Here is a 20295-nt window from a genome sequence, read left to right as displayed (position 1 = left end):
ATTGGGAAAAAATATAGGAAAGAAAAAGGCAGGAGAAGTAGTTTTTGCTGTTATAAGACCATCCTCCTTACCTTCCAAAATTTGATGGTTTTATCATTAGTAGAAAGGAGAAACAGTGCACCATTGGCTGTTTGGCACCATCTGTCTTGTTGATTTCTCCTCTATTTCCAAGCTCTTAGATAGTCAAACGACATTAAGAAATGCAGACACGTATGAGTACAAACAATTAAACTCTGCCGAGTAAACAGAGCATATATATGAATTCAAGCAAGAGTAACAAGCAAAAAGGTACCTCAGGTCATGGCTCTGAAACTCGTTTGTAACGAAATTCAGGATGCCTAGTTATTGAGATCCATTCTCTCCAGATCCCTTCTGGATCCTCCATGCTACAAATTGCAGTATAAAAATTTTATTTGTTGTGACAAACAGCAAAAAACAAGGTAAATAACAAAATTAAATCAAAAAAATGAAGCATGAAAGGGAAGAAAGAACCCACATCCTTATTGTCTGTCGCTCAAAGAGAACCACCGCCCCCCACGATCACCAGTAGCAAGATGATCGCAGATTTGTCAAATTCAATTGCTGAAATTATATCAATGCAGAGAAAGAAAAGCAGCCAGTTAGAGAAATCCATCAGACCTTCCAATAAAATAAAGAAATATACAATTGCATATGATAAGAGAAATACCATCATAATCCTTCGACCAAAATGATGAGTTAAATTTTCTTTTGTAGGAGATATATTTGATTTACTAGGATATGTGAAAGTTATATCAAAACGCGCCTCTTGTTCCTCAAATCTGTGTACAAAGCATATTAGAGGAAACTGGAAGCAAATTTCTATCATATCCAATAAAATAACTGAAGAGATGCTTTTCCCTGTCTTCCATGAGTAAATGTGTCCAAGCCAATGAAATATCCACTTTTTTTCCCTTCTAGCACAGATGACATTCAAAAAACAAAAACCAACTGAACCACTTACAATTTAGCATGAGAATCACATAAAGCCGATTGTCGCAAATCAATAAGCCGTATTGAGCCTTTAGAACTGCTATATGCTAACGTATTACAATGGGTAGGGTGGAATTCTGCTGATGTTATCACCTCTGCAAAAACAAATAAAAATGGGTAAAAGGTTTCAGCAAGACATCAGTAAAAAAAAAGCATGAACTTAAAAACAAACAATAAAACAAGCAAACCAAAGAAAGAGGGAAAAGAATAGAAAGTTAATAAGGAAATCTATGGAAAAAGAAATGTTAAAAAAAAAAAAAAAGTTTGGCTAGTACAGTGGAAACCAGATTATTCAGGCCTAGCACAAACCAGCTAGCCTGATCAACTCAGTTTCCTACACAAATTCCAACAATCGCCAATTTAGTCCCCAAAGAATTTTAAAAAAAGGACAGGAACAGCGTGAAAAATGTCCAAAAATATGCACAGACAAGAGACACACATGAAAAGGCACAGGGTGAGGACACGAGAAGAAACAAAAGCTTCCATGACAAATCAAAGTACCAGAAATCATATTTCATCAGATCAGAATCCAATAGGAAACCACTGTGAGAAAAAATTCAATACTACCCTAAATACCAAGATATTTTACCAGTTAGATCCTCCATGTTTGCAGGCTTGACATCAACAATATTAAAACTCTGATTGCTAATTTCCAAGTTCCAAAGATTGATGCGCAGGTCATCAGCTGATATAAATGTTTCACCATCACTGTAGTGCAAGACAGAAAGAGGATCAGTATAATCATTCAATCCAATGCCAATAATGAGAGGGGAAGCACACATCACATAATATAACATGCTAGAAAGAGTCAATTCACTACATCGAATGAAGAGGTAAATTTGATGTTCTAAAGAACAAAATAGTGAAAGAATACCCTCAAAGAATGCCCCAATATAAACTCTGAACGACTGAAGTTACTAGCATCAATATTCAAAGATTTAGAAAGGTCAAGCGATTTCTAGGCATCAAAAAGTACATATTGTATATTGGAACATAGAGAGGAAAGAAAAGTAGAGGAAGGCCAGCGACTCCCAGTCCATTTAACATCTTACAAAATACCAGCAGACTTTGAATTTTTTTTATCTGGCTATCCAAACTGCTGAACTCAAGCTCAAATCCTGACCTCATAGAAAAGAAAGGAGCCCTAAGCTAATAATTAAAAAAAATCTAAAATCAAGCAACAAGATACCATGAATAAGTTTAGCTGTTATCACTTGATACTCTTTTCTACGGAAAAAATTTAGTGAATTCTATGTTATGAACGAAAAAGCAAAGGAATTGAAGCACTAATTAGTTATTAATAAGATTTAAACCTAAGACACATCTCAACACCACTTCCATTGCATGTATCTTCCGAGATTAAGCCAATAAAACATTCCAAATGTAAAGCATACAGACTAAAACATCTTCAGAAAGAGTTACAAACTAAATAATATGAGATAAATTTACCTATTGTTTGAGATAGAATTGATATGATAGTCATGAGCATGAGCATATACCCTTCGGCATCTAGCCATTAGGCTAATCTCGTTGCTAGTTACCTGAATAAAAGTTTGAGTCAGTATTGTATGTAATACAACAAGCAGTTCACCGATTGACAACAATAATGGTTATCCAACATGATTTTTTTTTTTCCATTACTAATTAATAAAAGTATTGAAAAAGTAGCATACTCGAGGTGATAAAATCATAAAAAACATATGAAGCTAAGCTAATCACACAGATCATTGATCCACGCCTACCTCAGTTGCAGATTTAAGCCCAAAACTAATTCATTAATATAATGCACTTTATGTAAGGAAAGGCTTTTGCAGGAGTAACTCCTGATTCCCAAGTCTTTTCTTCAGCTTAATTTAACTTTTTAAATGCTGACACATGTTTTTAGGTATGATAAAAATGGCAAAACTGATCCCCCCCAAGAATAACTGGAGCAGTTTAAGTTGCAGAAAATTACACCAATTCTAGATTTATAATCACAGGAAGGAGAATGGACTGGGCTGAGTACAACTACCGTCGGTAAACGTAGTGAAGGAATGCCCCCAGGTGGAATCGAAAATTCATTGCTCAGAGAACTATATGATTTGTCCAGACATCCACCATTTGCAAGATATGGTTTAGGGCTACTAGCATTACTTGAACTAGCAACACTTCCATTTGCTACAGCTTTCAAAGGGTCCAAATTCATGTCAGAAATTTTCTTGACCTTCTTTTCCTGTACCTGTTCAACTCAGACAGATATTGCTAATAAATAAGTAGGCGTAGGGCATAAGCATGCATATACTAGTGTCAAAATATACATGCTTGAAAAATGGTCAAACAATAGAAAATGAAAAATGAATGCGAAAAAATAAGTTAAAAGAAAAGCTGGTGAGAATGAATAAAATTGAAGGTGATACCCTACTTAAATTAAATATTCCTATCACCGTACATCCAGCAGCCTGAAGCTTCAGTAAACGAATATTAATATAAAGCAATGATGTACACTAGTAACCCAGTCTAGCAAGATTCCAAGCAAACTTCCCTGCAGCTTATACACCTATGTGATCCAAATTCTCATGCACTGATACATTCCCCTTCATAAAGTCTAACACCACATTTTATGCAAGTAACTTCAATCATGTTGCAATACTTTTACAGGAAACTAAACAAAACAATTTTGAATGAAAAGGATATACAAGTGAATCTGCTGTCTGCATAGGAATCAAAGGAATGTTGCTTTTCTATCCACCGTAAGTATTCAAGTACAAAAGCTTTCAATTGTGCAGTTGACAGGTTATAAACTTAGAATCCCTCCAAAAGAACAAGCCCCAGAGAAAACAAAGATACAGAAAACCCACTACATGCAACAAATCTAAACATCAAGGCTCCCAGTGCATGCAAGTTATATTAACTTGAAAACACATGACCATGGATAACAGGTAACCCAAAAATGTGGAGTCGTCAAACTGGATATTCAAGTAGAACAATTGCATGTACTGCTTACATTATATCATACATGAATAAGCAGATACAAAAAGCGGTGGTTTTAGATGCCATATTCCAATTGTTATTAAAAAAATGTCATCTTCTGCACAATCTATAAACAGATTGGGAAAAAATATAGGAAAAGAAAAAGGCAAGAGAAGTAGTTTTTGCTGTTATAAGACCATCCTCCTTACCTTCCAAAATTTGATGGTTTTATCATTAGTAGAAAGGAGAAACAGTGCACCATTGGCTGTTTGGCACCATCTGATCTTGTTGATTTTCTCCTCTATTTCCAAGCTCTTTAGATAGTCAAACTGACATTAAGAAATGCAGACACGGTATGAGTACAAACAATTCAAACTCTGCCGAGTAAACAGAGCATATATATGAATTCAAGCAAGAGTAACAAGCAAAAAAGGATACCTCAGGTTCATGGCTCTGAAACTCGGTTTTGTAACGAAATTCAGGATGCCTAGTTATTGGATAATCCATTCTCTCCAGATCCCTTCTGGATCCTCCATGCTACAAATTGCAGTATAAAATATTTTATTTGTTGTGACAAACAGCAAAAAACAAGGTAATATAACAAAATTAAATCAAAAAAATGAAGCATGAAAGGGAAGAAAGAACCCACATCCTTATTGTCTGTTCGCTCAAAGAGAACCACCCGCCCCCCACGATCACCAGTAGCAAGATGATCGCCAGATTTGTCAAATTCAATTGCTGAAATTATATCAACTGCAGAGAAAAGAAAGGCAGCCAGTTAGAGAAATCCCATCAGACCTTCCAATAAAATAAAGAAATATACAATTGCATTATGATAAGAGAAATACCATCATAATCCTTCGACCAAAATGATGAGTGTAAATTTTCTTTTGTAGGAGATATATTTGATTTACTAGGATATGTGAAAAGTTATATGCTAAAACAGCATTTGCTCAGATGAAGGCCACCTATTATACTGCAAATACAACAACTACCTTTCCTAGTCCCTAGTTATAACTTTTTGTTCATCCCCAAAATATATTTACTATATATATTCTATATATAACAACTGAAGGTTTACACCTTGACATCTCCACCGGTTGTCTGCTTTGTGTCAACTCTTTCTACATAAATACATTGTGAAAACATAATGATGCCACAAAAGAGAGTCTGGCACATTTTCCGGTTTGATAAACTACTTTATTCAAAAACTAAAACACACTATACCAAGAGCACCTGTTCTGAGGATTGCACAGTTCCTCTAGGAGATCAGTCTCAACAAATTCCTGCCTGAAGCTATTACAAGACAGTGAATAAAAATTTCCAGCTCAGTTTGACTGTTCAATAATTCTACTTAAAATATTTCCTACTACCACAATCCTTGGAAAAAGAAAAATTATAGAGATTTGACCCATGGTGGATAAGCACATGCAGGAGGAAGATTATCAACTTAATTGCATTCATCATCTACTTTCTTGAGCACAGGTCTTCAATTCTTCAATGGTTTAACATAGATATCACAGATATAGTTCTTCATCAGAACCCATCTGATGTCAATGATAGGTTTAAAATTTTACATTTTAGTCTAAGTGGTAAAAGCCCTTTAACTTCAACCAAGGGTCAATTGTTCAAATCCCTGGCAACCTACTTGAGATATACGGTATTCAACCTAAATAATCTACTCATTAATGTCTTCTAGGGCTATATCCTCCGTGAAATCTGGAATCATAGTCTACACTCAATATGTTGGCCTACAATTGTTTTGGGAATCATAATATTATTCATGATCCTTCATCACAACTTGTAGCCACTTCTTTTGGAGCCCCATTGCAGTTGATTTCTGTTCCACATTATTTTAGTTCGCTTCCACTGTCTTTTCCTTCATTGGTGATGTCTCATACAGATCACAATCCTCATTCTTGTCCAAGTACAAGATAGTAAAACCCCTTTATTTCGATTTCCACTGATGAAAGAGATTCAACGTAAAACATTATTCCCGAAACGCATATCCAGATTCTCCTCATATGTATGCTAATCAAATCAAACATGGATACAGGCTGAGGTTAAATTATGTCCATAGATTGCACCAAAAGTTATCGCTCCTTAATACATATGATATCAAGATCAGAGATGACTAATCACCACATCCATCCCGATTTCCACAGCAATGCAACAGGTTTCATAAATTGAGCTTACTCATTTATTTCCACATAGTTGTTAGTAAGCACTCAACCCAAAGTATTCTGGGCTTAAACCTTTCTTAACATGAATTAAGTTCAGTTATTGAACTACCAAAATCAAAAACTAATGAACCACTAACAAGTGCTACAACCTCAGTAGCAATGTACATATCCTTTAACCTGAATAATTACAACGGGTGACAGCTACTTAGCTGGTAATACATTCACCATTAGACAACTAACTTGAAACAAAATCCCCAAGCAGACAATAGGGAAAAAAGAACTATCTCCCATGTAGCCAGTAGGTCCTATGCATCACCAATAGTTGCATAACCAAAAAAGAGAAATCTACATGTTATCCTCATTTATAAATCAAGCTAACAAAATACGCTTACACCCATATCACAATTTCAATCAAAATTCCAAAAAATCATAACTTGATGCATGCACTACAATCCCAATGTATCAATTAACAAAACCAAACAAGATCTAAAACATAACTCACAGCTTCAACTTACAAAAACAAAGTGCATGCACTTCATTTCAACACAATACAATCAAACAAAACCAAAACCAAAACAAACCCACAAATCTAAACCCCAATTACTCAATAACCCACGATCCATTTTAGATCCAAAACCCAAAATCAAACCCTAATTGCATCAAACACAAGCTAAACCTAATAGATCCAAAACACATAATAACAACAATACCAATAAACAAATAAAACAAATCAACAAAATCAAAAAATTCACCTTCCTGGACTTCTTCCCCGGCGGTTCGCTCACCGAAGACCTGAGAGAACTTCCACTCGAGCGGCTGCGGTGGAGTCGCCGTGATAACCTCTTCACCGCCGTTCATTTCTCTGTTTTGTCCCTTGTTGTTGACCCAAAGTAACCAAAATCAACGGCCGAAGCAAATCAGCAAATCGAAGATCGCATCATTACAGCACCAATGAGATTCCGATTCCTAATTCAACCATTGAACACAACACAACTCAAAACCGAAACAAAAACAAAACTTTATTATTATTATGTTGTGTTGTGTTATGTTATTTTATGTTTTTGTTGTGCCTTGGTTTTTTGCTTCTCTCTCTAGAAAAATAAAATAAAATAAAATAAAATACTTTTTGTCTTAGTTTCTCTCTCTAGGAATTTTTATTTTTATTTATTTATGAAATTTAGAAATTTGGAGTTTTTTTTTTTTTTTCCAAGGGTTAAAACGTTCTTTGGTTCTTTCTTTCTTTTCACCTTTGTTGTTTATGTAAGCATTTGTGTTTATGTGTTCCTATCAATAATGGAATTTTTTATTTTTTTTATTTTTTGGGGTTTATGATAGAGTAACATATGATGGGTTTGGATGGTATGACAGACGGGTTTGATTGGTTTATTGGTGGTGAGTTAGCAAGTTGTGGGGATGATTCATGAGGATTGAAGATATTAAAAAAATATAATAATATCTAAATCCAGGTATTATTAAATAATATATGACATTATTTTATTAAACGAGATACATAAAATTATATGAATATGAAATGTAATGTATGAGATAATAAATTTAATAATCTTTGATCAATATATTTGATTACATAGTGAAGACAATATGATCGCATGTGTTTATTACATAATTGTATTGTTTGATCGCTTTAAATTTATGTATAATTCTCCGTGAGTTAATATATTGATTTAGTAATGGTACCCAATCAATTTTAATACAAAATTAATGATATTTCATATTATCATATAATATTCTTGCATATAAAAAGTACTTATTCTCTATAGCCAAAAATTAATATGAAGAGTGTCATAACCATACACAATTATAGAATTAGTAATAAAGTTTTTTCAAAAAGTAGTGTAAAGTACAAGATTTGGGAATCAAATTCAATCAATAGATTTACTATTATTTTCGCAAAAAAATGTGATAGGAACCTATTGTCAAATCGAACGTTTTTTTTAGGGTTTATATTCTTCCACATTTCAAAAACAGAAAATCTCATCGCCTTAAAATGGTATACGAAATATTTTTATAAAAAGTATATAATATTTTTCTGATAATCATGGGTACGTTTCGAATCAATTGATCTTAGATAAGTATGCGGAATAAATTTATTGTTTAATTAGCAATCATCATTAAGCGAATAATTAGTTGAAAAAAAAGGGTTAATTGGTCAGGCTAATATCACCATAGTCTAACCAAGTTATAATTAAAAAAGTTGACAAAATGACACTAAACTTTCTAGCCTTTCAAATCAAACAAATACAACCAGAGTGAATAACACTAACCCCCATTAAGAGGAGAAGAAAAAAGGGGAAATGAAGTCATGAAGGAGATTAATAGGTGAGTTGAATTTTATATAGTATTGTTTTGGCTTTGGCTTTGGCTTTGCCTTGTTTAATATTATCTATTTACTCAAAAGTCACAAAAAGGTGAAGCTTTACAGTCAGCTAATTTAGCTTCTTCTCTGTGTTTCTGATACCATCACCAAATTTTCTACTGTTTCATGGGGTCCAGCACCCACATCTCAGTGAATCTATGGGCCTANAGGGGAAATGAAGTCATGAAGGAGATTAATAGGTGAGTTGAATTTTATATAGTATTGTTTTGGCTTTGGCTTTGGCTTTGCCTTGTTTAATATTATCTATTTACTCAAAAGTCACAAAAAGGTGAAGCTTTACAGTCAGCTAATTTAGCTTCTTCTTTGTGTTTCTGATACCATCACCAAATTTTCTACTGTTTCATGGGGTCCAGCACCCACATCTCAGTGAATCTATGGGCCTACAAATGGGCCTAGCAGCAAGATTTGGGCTGAGCCCAATGGGCTTTTAGCTGCTTGACAAGAAGTGAACCCAGTTGTGAATTGAGTCCCTTTTGGGGGATTTTGGATGGGTTTGACCTAGAGGATGAAAGGCAACATCTCACTTGGTCCCATTTGTTGCCAAAGGCCCAAAACTCAGTTGGTATTTATAGATGTTTTAGACGTCGGAAAGGATACAGTCATCGAAGGTTATACATCGAATGACATGGTAAAATCCTGACAATTATCACGTCATTCGGTGCATGAATTCGGTGTACTACTTCGGTGACTGTAGCATTACTCTTTAGACTTTTAGGTAATATTTGAGATGGTATTATCGGAAAAAAATTAATGTTACACACCCCAAGTTGTATCGGAAATTTTCTTATTTGAGTGATGTAGCATTGTGTATTTTATTATTATATCAACCCATCGTTCATATCACATGTCCGTGTCATAAAATAAAAAATAAAATAAAAATTGAAAAATTTGGGAACAGTTAGGGCGATATGTTATATAATAACAAAGTAATGTAGCATCTTACAGTATCACTTATTTTATCGGCTCATGATTACATGTCAACGTCATAGGAAAAAAAAAGAAAAGAGAAAACGAACAATTTAGGATATGGTTCGAAAGAGTTGTATAACGTTAATTATTCTAAAAAAAAAAAAAAAAAAAAAAAAAAAAAAAAAAAAAAAAAAAGCTACACGAAATAGATAATTTTCTCTAAAGAAGGTTATCTCTCTTGTTGTATATTTATATTGTATGATTCTTCCTAATGCATCATCTGAGTACTCTTCCCCAATAAAAAAACTTATCCCATATGCATCATCTCTCTTAAATTTTAGACATTTGTAGAGAGACTAATTGATTATATAAAGCAACCCATTTTGTCTTCAATCAAGGTTCAATCTCTTTTTCAATGAAAACGATTCCTCATAGGGTAGGCCATTAAACAAATATATATACAGAATTTATATTTGTAGCTAGAAAGATACTGTCTCAGCAAGAGATTTAAAGCCTCCACTAGTTAATTAATCCTCAACCATGTGAGGCCTAACTTTAAAATAATGAGCAAAACTGAGATAGATTGAATCACAGAACATGCCAGAAACAACACTATATATATATAAACATTTATCTTTTATGCCCAAATGGAATGCACACACAAAAGTAGCTTTTGGACGATTAGCTATGGCAAAAAGTTTATTATTAATAAGTTAGTGCGCACCTCAATTAATCTTTTAAGATCTTAGAATTACAGGTTGGGGTAAAGCTCCAGTGGTCATCCCTATTAGAGGTCGTGGGGACTCGAACTCGAAAGAGCATATTAGATCTGACTCTTACTCTTTTACCATCAATGATACTCGAACTTAGGAGACCGTATTATATCTTTCTTTACTCTTTTATCATTAGACCGCCCAGTGGTCGTTAGTTTATTATTACTTTGCCTACCTAAGTTAGCTTTGCTTGGCTCCAAATTGATTGCTATTAACACTTATTTTAGCCAGTGTTTTGAAAATTGGACTGGACTGGTTTGACGGAGAACCGGTGTCATCTCCTGTCCAATTTCCCCTGGAAACCGTTATCTTAATCAAACCGAATTGAGCCGTGGTTGGACCCGGAAATGTATCGAATCACGGTCCAATCGCAAGTCAATCCTACGGTTCTGGCATCGTGCGAGGGAGATAACACTACCATAAGACCTGGGGGCATCTCCATGACAAAACCCATCCATTTCAGTGGCCACCGTCCAGCCTTTCGTCGTTCGCCATGGCCACCTATTGTTCACGCAACCGTCGGTCTTCCTTCTTGATTCCAGCGAATTCCGACGCCATTAGAACTCCTGACACCACCATAAGATTTGTTGGCACCTCTACATCAAAAGCCCCATCATTTCAAACTTCAATTGGCCGTCGATCGCTGTCCACCTTTTGTTCACGCAACTGTCAACCTTCCTTCTTGATTTCGGCGTCGTTAGAACTCCCTAACAACAACCATAAGAGTTGTCGGCAACTATACATCAAAAGCCCTATCATTCCAAACTTCGATTGGCCGTCGATTATCACTGCCACCCACAACTCGCCAGTCTCTTTGGTGATAGGGGTGTTTTGGATAGATTTTAAACCTTTGAGACTCATGCATAATTATTTAGGGGTGTTTTTGATGAATTTCAAATATTTAGGAATAAAAAGTTTTTACAGGATACGGTCCGACCGATCAATCCAACCGGTCAAACTGGGAACTAGATCCTGAATGGGTCAAGACCCGGTCCGGTTTTCAGAACATTGATTTTAGCAACGTTGAGGCACAAAGTGAGGACATTTAAGTGAGAAGATTTATAAACTATGTATGATAGATTGATAGTGGGCAAATTTGATGAACGACCTAATATGCTGAGTAATATCCTGTCTGTCAAAGAAAATGGGAAACACATCAAGCATCAAAGAACAATAAAATATTCTTATAAGTATGTGTTAGCATATGATTCCGTAATACAATTCCTTCCTCGTGGACATATGCTTTCCAAACAGCCTCAAAGGTGCAATATGGATATTCTTGAAAAGGGTTTACGGTGTGATTGCATGACAAGCAAAGAAAAAAAAATGTATTTTTACTTTTATTTGGAATTTGTGAAAAATTTGATTATCGAGAAGATTGGACATATATATATATATATGGAAAAGCTAAATCACAAGCAGTGTTTCTATTTTTTGGTCTAGCCAACGGCATAAAAAGATGGAGCCGGCTTTCTTCAATTCTGGTCAAAAAATTGTGTTGTGTTATTGTGAAGTTGCTAAAAATCAGCCGAATTTAACACAAGTAGAATGAGTTTGAGTTTATAAGGAGATAAGTCATGATAGAATTTGAGGTAAGACTCATTTTATATATAAGCCTTGTTGAATGAGAAAATTATCTCATTTATAAACCAATAAGCTGAGCGTGTTAATCAGTGCGAGACTCCAACACTTCCTCACGGTCAAGTCCATATGTTGGGTCATGCATGTTGGTCAAGCACTCAGTCAACTTGACCCAACTCTGATACCACGATAGATAGAATTTGAGGTGGGTTTGACTCCTCACCCAATAAGGTTTGTTGAATGAGAGAGGATTACATCAGTAATAGGCTTGAGCGTGCCTAATCAGCGTGCGATTTCAAGAATTCACTCTGTATAAAAGAATAGTTTTATGCCCAAAAAAAAAAAAAAAAAAAAAAAAAAAATTCTTAAGAGGCAGACCAGCAATCATGGACAGAAAGCAAATAAAGGCCAAAGTTCTCGTGACATTTGGATGTGCTTGTAATATTATGCAACTTTTAGGTACTCACGTTATGCAGAATGACAAATGTTGTTAACTACTTTGCAGAAAAAAATCATTTAATTTTCTAGATTGTAAACACCTCCCAAGCTTGATCTCCGGTTCCAGCAAAACCAACTGGAAAAGAGAAGAAATCCATTCTTATTTTGGTCTTGCTTGTGCCATTCTCCATTCTTCTAGCACTTTTGGTGAACCGTCAAGATATTGCCAACATTTTTTAAAGGTCTTTCACTGAAAACACGTTTTAAGGATAAAAGAATATATGAAACTTATTAGGTTCTTCATAATGCTACAATTGGGTATACGATACATCTTTTCTTTCGTTTTTTTTTTCACGCAGAAGATTGAGCTTTATTATTCCAGATATCAAGATATGGAAGCCCATGTTGTTAAGTATCAAACATATTTTTCTTTTAAACAAAATAAAACGGCATGGATAAATAAAGCACAGAATAATAATATACGTAAGAAGCTCAATGGGATGACTCAAAGACACCACCAACTCACAGAACATAAGGGGAGCCATATAGCACATGATTCTTCTTGGAAGAAGCAAGAATCAAATCCTGTAAGATTATACGAGAATAACAACAAATTCAACCAGAATCAATGCCTAGGAGTAGGGTAAAGTATAATTTCTGCACTGTTTATAGGAAATAGTAGACCTAACCAAGTTGAATATAAATTAACCTGTAACCAAACAAATGTCCTCACTGTTTGGAGCTTAGTTGTATCATTTATTGTCCGAATTATTATTTCAATATCTATTTATTGTTAATGTTTATCCGATGTGTTGTTAGTCTATTAAGTAGTCCGAAAAGTAGGACCAAATCATTAAAATTGAAATTTATAGCAATAGAATCAATGATTTCATTGATTATAAACTACCTCTAACTAGTGTTTGATAGAGATTTTGGGTGTTTACCAAAAGGTCTTGAATTCCTTTTTTAATACTAATAAAAATGTTACTAAAACTCTTATCTAGTTGGTAATTCCAAAGGATGGGAGAGGTGGCGGTCAAAAAAAAAAGAAAAAAAGATTTCCCAAATTAAAACTTGTGTTTTGGATATTTGAAGAAAGATATATTTATATCGGGGAGTGCCTCTCATTAATACCCAACAAGACCTTCTTAAAAAGGATTTGAGTGCTTATGGTACTCAAAAAAAAAAAAAAAAAAGATACATTTTGGAAATTGTTGAAATCATACATTAACTCATTTAGAAACATAAATTTATTGGTTTAAAGTTAGGCAAATCCATTAATAAATCATCAAAAACTCGAATTCTATTTGGCCAAGGAACTGGGCTTCATTGAAATAAAAATTATCAAAGCTCAGCAGCCAGAGAAAATACTAGGAATCAACCCTGGAGGAGCTATCCACAGGATATTCCAATAAATGTGAAGTGGATATCACAGGCGGCCAAATTAATTAAATCCTGAAGAATATTCTTTGTTCCGCGTTTCAGGATGTGATAGCTTGACCTCCCAACAAAAAGTTAAAGCTAGTCCGTAAATAAATCAAATACAATTAGACCCATTTGACCCTTCGATCTCCTGACCACAGCCAGCCAACAACTTTGGTCAAATCAAGGTCACCAAATCAGAACGGCTAGCATAAAGTTGTAACAATAATTCATAAGTTGTAACAATTGTTTATTTAATCAAAGCTTATTCTAGATTGATCAACAGCATTGAGTACTAGTTTGGCCTCCTTTTTTTTAACAGTTTCACGTAATATTCCTTTGGCATAACCCATGATTCTTTAGGATTGCGCCCACTTTTCTGAGTATAAATAGCCCCCTCTGATTTTCCCTGTAATATATCAAAAACTTGTTCGTTCTAGTCTGGTTTTGTACAAGAGAAAATCTCTTTTCTTTGCAGTTTGCAGTAGTGAAATCAATGGCTGGCATTGTTGTTGTCTTCGATTTTGATAAGACCATTATCGACGTCGATAGCGATAATTGGGTTGTTGATGGGTTGGGAGCTACAGAGTTGTTCAATCAACTCCTCCCGACCATGCCCTGGAACTCTCTCATGGTAAGTGAACTTTCAGTTTCTGGTAAATTTTGTTTGTTTTCTGGAATGTTTCAGCTCAAAGTTTTTACTTCTTGTTTGAATATTTCCAGGATAGGATGATGGACGAGCTTCATGCTCAAGGCAAGACTATTGAAGATGTTGTTGAGGTTCTGAAACGGATTCCTATTCATCCCAGGATTGTCCCAACCATTAAAGCAGCCCGTGATTTAGGGTAAAATAAGACCCTTAATTTTCCAATTCGTGGACATAAATTCTGTGTCTTTCATTTGTTATAATCGTTTTTTTTTTTTCAGGTGTGATTTGAGGATTGTTAGTGATGCTAATCTGTTCTTCATTGAAACAATCTTGGAGCATCTTGGGATCAGGGATTGTTTCTCTGAGATTAACACTAATCCCGGCTTTGTAGATGAAGAAGGGAAGCTCAGAATTTCCCCTTACCATGACTTCACCATTTCTGCTCATGGCTGCAATCTCTGCCCTCCAAATATGTGCAAGGTATTTGACAATTTTAATGTTCTGTAAATCTTCTGTCAAAATTAATTTGAGAAGTTAATTTTGATGAGAAAGATAAAGAGAAATCTAGATTTGGTTTAGTGTTTATATACGAAGCTTCTAAGTTTGGTTCAAATTCTAGAGAAAGTGTCACATGTGACATTCGAGACTTTAATTTGAATAATCAATTAATTAATTACTTCTAAGTTTGACCTAATCAAATTAAACAATCTTTGATTATCTGTTGTCAGCTTATTGTCTTTTATGACCCCACTTGATGTTGTCATTTCTTACATATTAATTGACAATTGAATTTGATCAACAGGGTTTGATTATTGAGAGGATCCAGGCTTCTCTGGCAAAGGATGGCAGCAATAAAAAGATAATCTATCTTGGAGATGGCAGTGGTGATTACTGTCCAACCTTGAAGCTTGAGGAGAGAGATCATGTCATGCCAAGGAAGAACTTCCCAGTTTGGGATCTGATTTGCCGGAATCCGATGCTCGTAAAGGCGGAGATTCATGGCTGGACTGATGGTGAAGATCTTGAGAAAATTCTTCTACAACTTATCAATTCAATTTCTGCTGAAGAAAGCAATAACAACACTGCTCAAATGATTTCTGGAGATTGCAAGATACAAATAATATCAGCTGCTGCTGCACATGAAACCTTGCCACAAGCTCTCCCAGTTCCCCAATAATTACAGGATAATTTTCGTTTCAGGCTGATGCAATTATGCTAGCAATGGCGCACAAAAATGTGTAGCATTGCCCATAAGAACGTAAATTTTTAGTCTTGTGACTTCTTCTTCTTGTCAATTCTGCCAGGAAATACAAATGGGTACTGAAGTTTAAAAGCTTTATTTACCCCAATTATCTCACTTCAATTTCTAATTCTCCATTCTCTCTTTCTTTTTTTTTTTTTTTTTTTTTGGGGGGGGGAGAAGGGGAGTGTGGTGTAATTAAGGTTTAAATAGGAAAATAAAAAAAATTGTAAAAAAAGGCCTATAAAGGCCACTATCCTACCATAGGACAAACCTTTAGGAGGATTAAAAACAAAAGTCTAACAAAGACAAAAGAGTTATATAAGATACTAAAAAAAATTGTAAAAAAAGGCATATAAAGGCCGCTGTCTGACCATAGGACAAACCTTTAGGAGGATTAAAAACAAAAGTCTAACAAAGACAAAAGAGTTATATAAGATACTATCTCCCAATGTACATCTTACCACAGGACAAATCCTGGGTTAAGACGAAACTAAAGCTTATACAAGATCATCTCCATACCATACACAAGACAACCATCACCAAATCAAATCCAAGCAACAAAAAATCACCCTTTAAAAATGCCCCCAATCCTGAGCAAGACGCCACTCTTTTGATCCGGAGTAATTGCATTTACCCCTGGTTTAGTCCACTAGTCCAATTCCTGCCCCTTGATTGTAACAGCTTGATTCCTGTTCTTTTTATCGTGGCTTAATTATAACAGCTGTTAAAGGAGAAATATAGACCATCCAAGATCTAGACTATAATTGATCATATTCTCAGGTCTTTCTCTGTTTTGATATGGGATTAATTTGTTTTCTTAAATTTGGTCACCAAACTTCATAAAATACACACTCAAATTTGAAGCCCCACCAAAGTTCTCGAGGATTGTTATGGCAGGAATGAAATTTGGAAACAGTAAAAGAATTCTTGTCAGGTTATAATCATCATCCACAAGTTCATTGAACTGGAAAAAGATATCGGTGGAGAAGGAGGCCCAAAGTGACAAGCACAATGTGTAATCTATATTGTTGAACATATGGCTTAACTGAAGCCACTATTAAATTGCTGGAATTTTTGTCTCTTGGTTAACAAAATAGAGTGGCCACCACCATTTTTTGTTGTCTTCTTTAAGAGAAATGTAAACCTCTGCTTTACTTTAAAATGGGGCCTGTCTTCCTGATGGTAAAAACAGTGACAGGTTATTCGAATATTGGAATAGTTATGAGAATGACTAAAGTTATACTATGATCTTTTAGTAACGTTTTATAGAATATCCTTTTTAGTAACATTACCATTAACAATAAATCAAAGTAAAGACATTAGATTTAATCTTGAACAATTCTAGTTAATAGCAATTTAATTGAATATATTTTATCATTTATTCATATACATGCATTATTTTATTATTTTTTTTGGTAATTAGGGGTGTTTGGACTAATTCGTGCATACCTCTCAACTAATCTCTCGGGGTCTTGAAATTGATAGCCGGATAAATCCTCTTAGTGGTCATCCCTATTAGTAGATCAAATTTAAGTCCTCTTGAATAATACACCCAAGAGTCTTAGTTGACCGCTGGACCACTCACCCGCTGGGCAATTTAATTGAATATAATTTATCATTTGTTCATATGAATGCATTATTATCGTTAGATTATTGTTATTGATTTGATATTTTAACCATTAAAATAGTTGATAAATTTTAAGACGTTTAACAATATATTAGCTGTATTACTCAAAAGGTTCTAAGTTTGAGTCATTCCTCAATTGCTAATAGAGGTAGTTAGCCACTGAAACTCTTACCCAGCCAATAGTTCTAAGATCCCGTAGGAATAGTTAAGGTGCGCGTAAGCTAATCCGGACACCCCTAGTAATAATAATAATAATAAATAATAAAAAACAAAATATATTAGCTCAACATATATAGTTGATGGTCTTTTCTTTTCCCCTTTTCACTTTTTCTTTGGAACTTGAGATTGTTGTTCTTTTTTAATGTTATATTCACAAAGACATATAATTAACCATGATAGAAACATACAAATCTCCCATTTGACTATAAAAAATTGTGTGAAACAAACTTTAGACGTGGAAGTGTTGAGGATGTCAATACGTCCAGAAATATAGCCGATCAAACAGACAAAGACAAGGTAAAATATTCGATAGATGATATAAATCTCATTGTGCATGCAATGTCTTTCATTTAGCTAAAAGCTCCAGCTGGTTCTGAGAAAAGGCGCCACTGTAAATTGAAAAAAGATTAATGGAGCCAGTAGCCACCAAGGAGGACTGCACAAGTCATAAAGCTTGTGCCATCATAACCATTGAAATAATTTTATTAATGTCTTCTGTTAACTGCAGCCTCCACGCATTTGAAACTTCAAAGTATCTTCTTTAATTTACCACATGCCAGTAGTCTATTTGCAGCTTTAGTTTTTGACCTTCATATTCGTCACCCATTTAAATGAACTATAAATTTTAATTTTTAAGTAATTAAATTCTGAACATCCTACAAGCCCTTAAAGGTGGAACAATTTGGATGATTCCCAATTTTTGTTTAAGTTCATAAATGACCTAAGAAAAAACTTACAAAAAATATTATATATAACTACTCCAATAAATAGATAATTCAATGATAAAAAGTGAGCAATGTGTGACTTTGAAGTCTAAAAATGGGTACCAAATTTTGTAATATTCCTGTGAATATATCATATCGTTAAAATATTGATAATTGAGAATGAGTGCATGCAATTAAAAGTTCTAGGAAGCATCATATAGTTTATTTTTTTGGCCAAAAAGGACCATAGAATTAGAATGACACATGCATTCAAAATTCAGGTATGATATATTGACCTATTTCCAAAATCACAGACCTATCAAATCTATAAATACCGTCAATATCTCAGGTGGTTAAAACCCTAAAATATACACATAAACCATTTACAAGATCAAAAACCCTCTTCTCATCACCTGAAAACAGCTTTTCTCCATCCAAAAATGGCAGGAATTGTAGTGGTTTTTGATTTTGATAAGACGATTATCGACTGCGACAGTGATAACTGGGTGATTGACGAGTTAGGTGCCACTGAATTGTTCAATCAACTGCTCCCTACCATGCCCTGGAACTCCCTCATGGTTAGTCCATATTACATGCTTGATCTTTATTGGTTTCGTTCAAGGTAATTTTCTTTTAAGACTGAACTGAATTAATGTTATTTTATGTGCAAAAACTTGCAGGATAGAATGATGAAAGAGCTTCATGACCTAGGCAAAACGATTGAGGATATTACAGAAGTTCTGAAACGAACTCCTATACATCCCAGGAATATTCCGGCCATTAAGTCAGCTCATGACTTAGGGTAATTAATTAAATTTATATATAAATTATTTCCATCTCTCTTTCAATCTGTTAAGCTGTGAACTACTTAATTAACAAGTTTATTAATGAATAAATTGATTTGGTGGCAATGGTGTAACTTTCAGGTGTGATTTGAAGATAGTAAGCGATGCAAATACGTTCTTCATTGAGACATTTTTGAAGCATCATGGGATATGGGAATTGTTCTCAGAGATTCACACGAACCCCAGTTTTGTTGACGATGAAGGGAGGCTGAGGATTTTCCCTCACCATGACTTTACCAATACCAAATCTCCTCTTGACTGCAATACCAATCTTTGCCCTCCAAACATGTGCAAGGTGATTTTTCAATTTATTCAATATTAACATAAATAGCCAATAATATTTATAACTATTTAAAGATTCCTGAAAACATACATACCATTTAAGATACAAAATCCCTTGAATCTCCTTAAAGATCACGAAGAATAAGTTAAAAAGTGAGTATTATAATTAATCTCATATAATACACTTTTTTTCTTCTTAGTACGAGTTTAGTCCGTGCAGTGCATACTATGATGACATTATATGTTTGTTTTTAAAGAGTTAGGTGGATTAATGATCCAATATATAGATCGGATCTAAACACATGGGAACTTAATATCTTCAACTCCTGCTTTCAGATTTTGACACAGAGAACCGAATGTGGCACCATTACTTAATTATTTTAACCACTTCATCTGTTTTATTCTGAACCCTATTAAGTTAATTTAGAGTTTTAGATCCCACTTGGATTAATCAAATGAGGGTCATGACAAAATCACAGGCAGTCATTAGTTTCTTTTAGCTAACTCTAGTTTGAATTTTACAGGCCATGGTGATAGAGAAAATTCAAGCTTGTAATACAGACAAAAAGTTCATCTATCTTGGAGATGGAATTGGGGATTTCTGCCCAAGTTTGAAGCTAAAAAACGGAGACTATTTGATGCCAAGGAAGAACTTCCCAGTTTGGGACTTGATATGCAAAAATCAAAAGCTAATAAAGGCTGAAATACATCAGTGGAGTGATGGACAAGAGATGGAACATGTGTTAATTCGCCTTATCAAGGCCATCTCCACTGAAGAAACCAACAATGGTGATTCCACTCAAATAGTTTCAGTTAAGTTGCAGACAATTCCAGTCACTGCCCATTAAGCCCTAGCTTGATTTCATGAGGATCATCAGGCTCATCCTGGCTAGTTCATTATTATTATCATTATTTTATTATAAAGCTATGATTTAACGTGTCACATTTTGGTTTGTTTTAGCCTTAGGATTTTTTTTATTTTTACTTTGACCTTGTAAACTAATGATGTTTGTTGTTGAATAATATATGAAGTAATTGAATGAAAATACAAATTTAGGAGAAGAA

General features: G+C 34.4%; 3 protein-coding genes across 3 annotated transcripts; 2 read left to right on the top strand and 1 right to left on the bottom strand.

Moving 5' to 3' along the window:
* Positions 1 to 540: 540 nt before the first annotated feature.
* On the bottom strand, positions 541 to 7173 carry LOC116115830 (serine/threonine protein phosphatase 2A 55 kDa regulatory subunit B beta isoform-like). The gene is made up of 10 exons (XM_031401963.1): positions 6896 to 7173; positions 4610 to 4713; positions 4399 to 4497; positions 4170 to 4289; positions 3023 to 3229; positions 2461 to 2552; positions 1601 to 1719; positions 983 to 1106; positions 689 to 800; positions 541 to 582 (listed from the first exon to the last, which is right to left on the bottom strand). The coding sequence occupies exons 1-10, from the start codon at positions 6999 to 7001 to the stop codon at positions 541 to 543; spliced, it is 1125 nt and encodes a 374-aa protein (XP_031257823.1). The 5' UTR covers positions 7002 to 7173.
* A 6984-nt stretch (positions 7174 to 14157) lies between these two features.
* Positions 14158 to 15661, top strand: LOC116115835 (inorganic pyrophosphatase 2-like). The gene is made up of 4 exons (XM_031401967.1): positions 14158 to 14295; positions 14385 to 14506; positions 14589 to 14790; positions 15113 to 15661. Exons 1-4 carry the CDS (start codon positions 14158 to 14160, stop codon positions 15485 to 15487), a joined length of 837 nt encoding a protein of 278 aa, XP_031257827.1. The 3' UTR covers positions 15488 to 15661.
* Positions 15662 to 18482: 2821 nt separating this feature from the next.
* Positions 18483 to 20189, top strand: LOC116115860 (inorganic pyrophosphatase 1-like). Its single transcript, XM_031401988.1, has 4 exons — positions 18483 to 18681; positions 18784 to 18905; positions 19030 to 19243; positions 19755 to 20189. Exons 1-4 carry the CDS (start codon positions 18544 to 18546, stop codon positions 20076 to 20078), a joined length of 798 nt encoding a protein of 265 aa, XP_031257848.1. The 5' UTR covers positions 18483 to 18543; the 3' UTR covers positions 20079 to 20189.
* The last annotated feature ends 106 nt before the right edge of the window (positions 20190 to 20295 follow it).

The sequence above is a fragment of the Pistacia vera genome, unplaced genomic scaffold, assembly GCF_008641045.1.
Source record: "Pistacia vera cultivar Batoury unplaced genomic scaffold, PisVer_v2 Contig754, whole genome shotgun sequence".
Classification (NCBI taxonomy): domain Eukaryota; kingdom Viridiplantae; phylum Streptophyta; class Magnoliopsida; order Sapindales; family Anacardiaceae; genus Pistacia; species Pistacia vera.
Note: the sequence above shows the minus strand (reverse complement) of the source record. Positions and strands in the feature narration are given on the sequence as shown.

Coding starts and splice junctions, on each gene's coding strand:
- LOC116115860 (XM_031401988.1), top strand. CDS start 18,544: ATGGCAGGAATTGTAGTGGTTTTTGATTTTGATAAGACGATTATCGAC. Junction 18,906..19,029: donor AAGTCAGCTCATGACTTAGG/GTAATTAATTAA, acceptor TGTAACTTTCAG/GTGTGATTTGAAGATAGTAA. Junction 19,244..19,754: donor GCCCTCCAAACATGTGCAAG/GTGATTTTTCAA, acceptor TGAATTTTACAG/GCCATGGTGATAGAGAAAAT.
- LOC116115835 (XM_031401967.1), top strand. CDS start 14,158: ATGGCTGGCATTGTTGTTGTCTTCGATTTTGATAAGACCATTATCGAC. Junction 14,296..14,384: donor TGCCCTGGAACTCTCTCATG/GTAAGTGAACTT, acceptor GAATATTTCCAG/GATAGGATGATGGACGAGCT. Junction 14,791..15,112: donor GCCCTCCAAATATGTGCAAG/GTATTTGACAAT, acceptor TTTGATCAACAG/GGTTTGATTATTGAGAGGAT.
- LOC116115830 (XM_031401963.1), bottom strand. CDS start 7,001: ATGAACGGCGGTGAAGAGGTTATCACGGCGACTCCACCGCAGCCGCTC. Junction 4,714..6,895: donor CGGGGAAGAAGTCCAGGAAG/GTGAATTTTTTG, acceptor TTTTCTCTGCAG/TTGATATAATTTCAGCAATT. Junction 3,230..4,169: donor AAACCATCAAATTTTGGAAG/GTAAGGAGGATG, acceptor TGAGTTGAACAG/GTACAGGAAAAGAAGGTCAA.